This window comes from Lytechinus pictus, chromosome 13 (genome assembly GCF_037042905.1).
Source record: "Lytechinus pictus isolate F3 Inbred chromosome 13, Lp3.0, whole genome shotgun sequence".
Lineage (NCBI taxonomy): Eukaryota > Metazoa > Echinodermata > Echinoidea > Temnopleuroida > Toxopneustidae > Lytechinus > Lytechinus pictus.
In genome coordinates this window covers 15,816,938-15,824,344 of record NC_087257.1, presented here as the reverse complement: position 1 = coordinate 15,824,344, position 7,407 = coordinate 15,816,938, and the positions used below count along the sequence as shown (strand labels likewise).

General features: G+C 38.6%; 2 protein-coding genes across 2 annotated transcripts; one reads left to right on the top strand and one right to left on the bottom strand.

Moving 5' to 3' along the window:
- Window positions 1-1,103: 1,103 nt before the first annotated feature.
- Window positions 1,104-3,386, top strand: LOC129274568 (5-hydroxytryptamine receptor-like). Its single transcript, XM_054911355.2, has 2 exons — window positions 1,104-1,427; window positions 2,041-3,386. Exon 2 carries the CDS (start codon window positions 2,241-2,243, stop codon window positions 3,384-3,386), a length of 1,146 nt encoding a protein of 381 aa, XP_054767330.2. The 5' UTR covers window positions 1,104-1,427; window positions 2,041-2,240.
- A 2,586-nt stretch (window positions 3,387-5,972) lies between these two features.
- Window positions 5,973-7,343, bottom strand: LOC135156448 (uncharacterized). The gene has a single exon (XM_064108953.1). It carries the CDS (start codon window positions 7,341-7,343, stop codon window positions 5,973-5,975), a length of 1,371 nt encoding a protein of 456 aa, XP_063965023.1.
- Window positions 7,344-7,407: the final 64 nt, after the last annotated feature.

Sequence of the window (7,407 nt, the reverse complement as noted above, 5' to 3'; positions counted from 1 at the left end):
GATTCGAATTTCTCTGTATGTATCAATGATGAACTCCTTGAACGAATTTTACCTTAATGGTGACAAGGTGGAGGATCCGCCAAGGTTTGACTACATTTGATGTGGTGTCATGGAGCCGGTATTAAATTAACTTGTGAAGACATCGGTGGCATTCGATAGCAATAGTGAACTGAGCATCATTCATGATTACTGTGAACATCCGGATTAGTCGCTAAAAGGAAAGTTTTTGACACCTTGTTCATTGAATGAGTGGTTTTCGAGAGCTATCGGCTTTCCCCGCTCAGGCAGTAAACCTTAAGCACCCCAGGCAGAAAATACGATAGGACAGCTCTCCCTTCTCCGTCAATAGGGTTTTTTTCTTAAGTGTTTTTATTGATCTATCAAATACAAACTTCTGACCATGGTGTTCGTTGTGATTGACACATTATACGTAAAAAGACTTGACAAAATGCGAAATAAGGATTTAAAGAAATCATAATCTTATCATAGTTCTATCTTAATCCGATTCGCTAGACATTGGACATAATTATAGGGCGTGTGTTTCCTATCACGACAAAATATTTTAATATATTCGATTCTTAAATTGATTTCCTTTAAGGATGGAAATTAGTTGTGATTTTTTATCGTCAACCAATGGGATTTTGAAACAGAAACTTATCAATGAGTGGTTTTGATTTTGTCTTTAAGGGAGGCTACACAAATTGACCTCTCAAAAACCCGGCCTAGATACACTCTGTTAGCTGAGCTGGAATTACAAAGGATGGATTAAACAGAAAGCACGCATCGTTAAATGGCGCCGTCAACACATCAAAATAAGTAAAGTATGGTCAATAATAACCCAGCCAAAATATCCTTTCTGTACACCGAGGAATTGATACAATTAACCCGCATCTTCATCATTGTCCTATTCTCGTTCGTTTTCTTTTTTTCCTGCTGCTTCACAAGAACAGTAGAAAAAAAATCACCCAGACATGTCAGGTATTTTAATAGTCGGCTGGATTTAGAACTTTTATAACATTTAAGATTCGAATTGGCCTTATCCTGAAATAAGTAACCTCTCTTCTCGTGTGTGTCAGTGTGTGTGCGCTCGTTGTGTACAAAGTCAATGGGATCGAGATGAAAGAAGTCACCACCGCTGACGAAATGAACAGCAGTGAATGGAGTGGTGACTTAAACCAGGATAATGCCTTCGAATTTCTCTGTATGTATCAATGATTAGCTCCTTGAACGGATCTTTACCTTAAATGGTGACAAGGTGGAGGCTTTAAGAACATCCGCCAGGGTTTGACTACATTTGATGTATGGAGTATGTATGATCATGGAGCCGGTGTTAAATTAGCTTGTGAAGACATCGGTGGCATTCGATAGCAGGAGTGAACTGAAAATCATTCATGATTACTGTGAACATCCGGATTAGTCGCTAAAAGGTAAGTTTTCGAGAGCTATCGGCTTTCCCCGCTCAAGCAGTAAACCTTAAGCACCCCAGGCAGAAAATACGATAGGACAGCTCTCCCTGCTCCGTCAATAGGGCTTTTTTTTCTTAAGTGTTTTTATTGATCTATCAAATACAGACTTGACCTTGGAATCTGTTGTGTTCGACAACTTATGCGTAAAAAGATTAGACAAAATGCGAAATAATGATTTAAAGAAATCATAATCTTATCATAGTTCTATCTTAATCCGATTCGCTACTCGGGTGTCCTTGACATTAAACATAATTATAGGGCATGTGTTTCCTATCACGAAAAAATATTTTAATATATTCTATTCTTAAATTGATTTCCTTTAAGGATGGACATTAATTATGATTTTTTTCCCTCTACCAATGGGATTTTGAAACAGATACTTTTAAGATTACCCATATGCTACTATCACTGACTGGTTTTGATTTTGTCTTTTTAAGGGAAGCTACAAAAATTGACCTCTCAAACACCCGGCCGAGGATTGTCGATTTTGGTAACTGTATTTGGTTACTCTGGTGGTTAGGCCTATGATGTTAATTATACTCCTCGACTGACTTTTCTACCTCTCTCGATACAGACAGTCTTCAAAATATCAGAATATGGCTAAAATTTCACATCGTCCTGATCACCCAGACCAGACCAAAGTTTAGAAGCTTTCCGGGAAGCGATCATCATCTTGAAACGTTTGGTACGTCGCCATTTGAAGACATTATCGGCAAGTAGTACTATCTCTCTTACCTGACACAGCCAATTGGGTTTGTCATAGTAGGCCTATACATGGTAACCGATCTGATGGATACCGTCACAAACAAAGTCACCAACAGCGGCACGGAACAAACTTTCACCGACTGGTCTGCTAACGTTACATATTTGCCGACAAGGGCCATCAGGACTGTGACTGGAGAGGTAACAAGCAACGATGATAATCACCAAGACAGTGTCGGGTGGGTATTTGACCCTCCTGCAATGTCAGCTTTCATCTTCTTCCAGGTGATCGCTGCCATCCTAGGTGTCGTAGGAAACACCTGTGTCTTATTAGCGACGAGCAGATGGAAAGCGAAGATGAAGTCACCAACGGATGCCTTGGTGCGTGCTCTGGCAGTTGCCGACCTCTTGACATCCATTCTGATTGTACCTCACCCTTACGCCAGCTCCGTACCTGACACGATTCTTGGCGAATTCTACTGCAAGGTTGTCACATCTCACATCTTCATGTGGACATCTGTCGTCGCCTCGATACTCACGATGACTGCAATTTCGATCGAAAGATACTTGGCGATATCACACCCTTTCTTTCACAGACGAGCGGTGACGAGGAAACGCATAAGAGGTTTGATAGTGACCATATGGATCCTGGCTTTTCTCCTCAATATTAACCCACTTTTTGTGGAGTATGTCGATAGAGTGTCGCATCATTGCGTCTTTAGATACCACCGTCGGGACTTGGCGGGAAAGATGTTTTATGGCGTGATCGTCTTCGTGATCGAATTCATAACACCGTCTACCATTATGGTGATCACGCACGTCTTTGCGTCGCGCACACTCAACCGCGAACTTCTGCGTTTCGATAAACAGACCAGCCAATCAGGAACGCAGACTTTTGGGCTGTCTGCAAAGTTGGTCGTAGCAAAAAAAAGAAACATGAATTCACTTTTGATAATCTTTATGACATTTCTTGTTTGCTGGGCTCCTGATCAGATATTCGTCTTGCTTTTCAATTTAGGAATAATTGACCATTCGCATCTCGAAAGCCAGGCATATTCGTACACCGTGCTTCTAGCTTTCGTTAATTCTTGTGCTAATCCTATAATTTATACCATACGATATCCGAAGTTTAGAACTGCTATTGCTTCAATGTTGGCATGCTGCAGTGGTAAGCATGGCATGGGAAAGGACAACATTCCTGTGACTTATAACTACTAGTGACTTGACAGTAGACAGTACTCAAACAAAAGACTCGGTGACGCGGAATTTCCAGTTATCATACGATGCATCAAGTATACAATCTGGGCATACCATCGAGCATACCATCGAGCATACCATCGAGCATGTTCAATCTGTAGCATAAAAATATAAACAAACAATAATAAGCATCTGTATATGCAGTTACATTTATGTACTTGCATGAGATAAAATAAATAGTCTATGTATTGCACAAATTATTTGTGACGTTTGAATCTTGCATTAAATAAATATTCTGGTTTCCTGTAACAAATTTACCTATCAAATTCTGTCAATGTATTCAAATGACCTTGAATAACCTTTGCTATATGCGGTTAAATAAACAAAACCTTTACTTTGTCTCATTTGTCCTTTATATCAACTACGATACTTAAATATTACCTTGCCTCTAAACTATATACTCTGAGGCATTATTGACTAGCAATAACTTTACTCAAACCAATAACTAGGCTTTTATTTCACCTTCACTGTATGTGTTATTTGTAATTATCAGGGCTTTAAAATGCACCAAAAACTGGCTTTAATGCCTTATTTCCAAACTCATACATATACTGTATCCTTTTCAACAACTAGAACCAAATGTAGCTAACAAAGAACAACATTTGTTTATTTGACATTCCATTTCGTTTACAACTCTGAACATGAATAGCCTACTATGCACTGTGTGCGAGATTACCACACAGTACCGTACCGATATGCTATTACGCAACACTCTTCATGTGCATGTCCAAGTACCTATCAATGTACAATGTCAATATACGTTTATCACACGTGTATTCTATACGTAAACTCCAAACACTTTCACCAAAGTTATGAGCTAAATTAACAACAAATTAATTATCGTCTCAAGTTAATTTTGGTTCCATATATTCAGTTAAACATTACATTACGGAAATATAAAGGTCCTTTTACTTACAACATTGGACTTGAACCGATTATCTTGAATTCTACTGTAAAGTCACGACGGGCTGAACTTTAAATCTTTGTTGATCTTGGCAAGGCAAATTTCCAACGCCCTCTATCGACCCAGATAAATGATGCTACAACTCAATTAACGTCTCTGACGTCATGTTAAATATTTCAAAGAAAAAATACACTTTCTAAATCTTACACTCCGGCCCCTTAAATGCATAGACACAACGGAGCATTTATCAATTTTTTTCTTTCACGATTAAAATTTACACTGTATCTTGCTTCCCTTTAATCATTTGAACTGACTGGTAAACAAGAATACACTGAACTCCAAATACCTTTAAATTGCATGTACCTGTATATAAATAATAACATGCACTATTTGCTTTAGTACACATAATTGGCTTTGACAATTGAAATCGACAACCCTTTCCAATATGGCAGTCTAGAAAATAATTTGATATAAACTTTAAATGCTTGTGACCTAGAGACATTCAGTTTTGCTCAAGAAAATAATGAATTGCCTTTTTCCTGCAATCATCTATAAAACATTGTCCCTTTAAAACATAAATTAACATCTATGTCCTATTATTTTTACAAACATTGTGTTCCCTATTACACAATATCATATCATTTTCTGGGTCTTCACAGATTAAATTCAAATTCTAGCTGAGCATACAGTATATACACAAAGTATAAATCTAACGTTATGTATCTTCAATCCTTACAACTCTTTGAATATTTCCAACTATTCTTTTCTTGCAAAAACACTTGAATTGAGTAGGTGTTTAAACTCAAAAGTGAACCTGTTTTTTGTGTCCTCTTAATCAGCAATGACAATATCAAACTCTCTGCATCAAATCTGACACCTTTGTAAGAATAGTCTTGTTTGAATAACATACTTTATCAACTGTGATCATCAAATATGCCTTTTAGATCACAAAATACACAAAAAATACATCCTGAGGATGAGATACATTTACTAGATTAACTAGTCTCTTATCAAGTTGAAATATCCCTTTTATATAGTCTTTCTTCAATCCACAATTTAATAAACGTTTTAATGAATTTCGGAACTTATTATGTCCATCATCTTGAAATTCAAAGTTCTTCATGTTGTCGTCAATTTCAAACTGTTCATGTTGTAACTCATGATTCATTATAGTCTTGTTTCAAGTCTTGAATGTTTCTAAACTTTCCATTCTTTAAGAATGATTTGCTGCTTGGCTGAATGTCGTCGTGATAAACTGCTTGAAAATGTCCTCCACTCTAACAGTCATTCATCTCGAAACAATGAGAATGATTGGTTTCAAAATTTTGAACATTCCTTTGAGCATTTCAAAAACAATTCTTGATAACTGATGCAAATTCCTTTTCCTTGATTAGCAGTTCCTGCTTTTGCTGTGCTATCAAATTATCAATTTCAATTGACCTGGTACCACACTAATCTTCTTGTATTGTTCTATAAGAGCAAGTTCAATATAAAGAAAATTTTAAACAGATTTGACAAATAAATCTCAGATATGAATTTACTCCTTATCCTTTTATCAAATCCATATTCCGCACAAATTGCTTGTTAAATGCACTTAGACCAGGGAAATGGGAGTTTAGACACTGCGATTTTAACTCTCTCGCTTAAACATTTAATCCGGTTGCCTCCAAAAGGCATAATTTTTGAACAGGTCGTTCTAGGGTCCCACTGCTGTGCTTTACCTTTACAGATCTGACGAGCTTGTCCTTACCAGGGAAGGTCTCTGTCACCCTTCCCATTAGCCACTTGTTCCTAGGTTGATCATCCATTATCAATACAATATCACCTTCAACCAGATTTCTTGTTGGTTTTTGCCACTTTTGACGTTGCTGTAGGGTAGGCAAATACTCCTTTACCCACCGCCGCCAGAAAACATCTGCTAAGTATTGGATTTGTTTCCAGCGCCGACGTCCATACAAGTCCTGCTTCTGAAATACATCAGGCGGAAGGGGATTATTTGACCTCAGGAGCAACAAATGGTTGGGTGTAAGGGGCTCAGCATCTCGGGCATCGTCGGAGACAGTGGTTACTGGACGTCCATTTACAATTGACTCTACCAGACACATAAGAGTCAATAAACCTTCATCGGTAAGTGTCTGCTGTTTGACCACGGCACTCAAGACCTTCTTTGTCGTTCTAATTTGTCTTTCCCAAGCTCCACCCATATGAGAAGCAGTGGGTGGGTTAAACTTCCAGTCTATTCCTTCTTGAAGTAGGCGACCCTGGATTCTTTGTTGGTTCCACCGCTTCAGTCCTTCTCTCAATTCACGTTCAGCACCCACAAAGTTGGTGCCATTGTCCGACCTGATAATCTCTGGTTGACCACGGCGGGAAATAAATCTGTTGAGTGCATTCAAAAATGAATCTGTCTCTAATGAATGTAGTACTTCTATGTGAACAGCTCTAATAATCAAACAGGTAAAGATACATCCATATCTTTTTACCAAATTTCTTCCTTGCTTTATCATGTATGGTCCAAATACATCGACTCCAACGTAGCTGAAGGGAGGTTTGCTAGGTAACACTCTATCTGATGGCAAATCAGCCATTTTCTGTTCCACTGGACTGGCACGTAGTCTTCTACATGTAAAGCAGTTGTGTAATACTTGCCGTACTGCTTGCCTTCCCTTGAGTATCCAGTACCTTTCCCTCAGCAGCGAAAGCACGTGTTCCTTTCCTGAGTGCCCGGACAAGGAGTGATAATGTTGTATCAAGAGTTTCACAACATGATGCTTTGGTGGCAGGATAACTGGATGTTTTGTCTGCTCGTCCAGAGGCGAATTTTGAAGCCTTCCTCCAACACATATTAGGCCTCCGTCTGTAAACTGGACATTCAATTTGGAAAGCGGACTGGAATTGGCTACTTGAATTGCTGCATCTCCCTGCACAGCCGTGCTTTGCTGTAAGGCCTTGTATTCCTTGGAATATGTCTGTTGTTGGATGTACCTCACAATAGCCTCTTCAGCTTTACTCATATCGCTAGCATCAAGTGAGCTCCTTTCATCACATGTTTGTCCTTTCGTCTTGTTCAACAAGTGT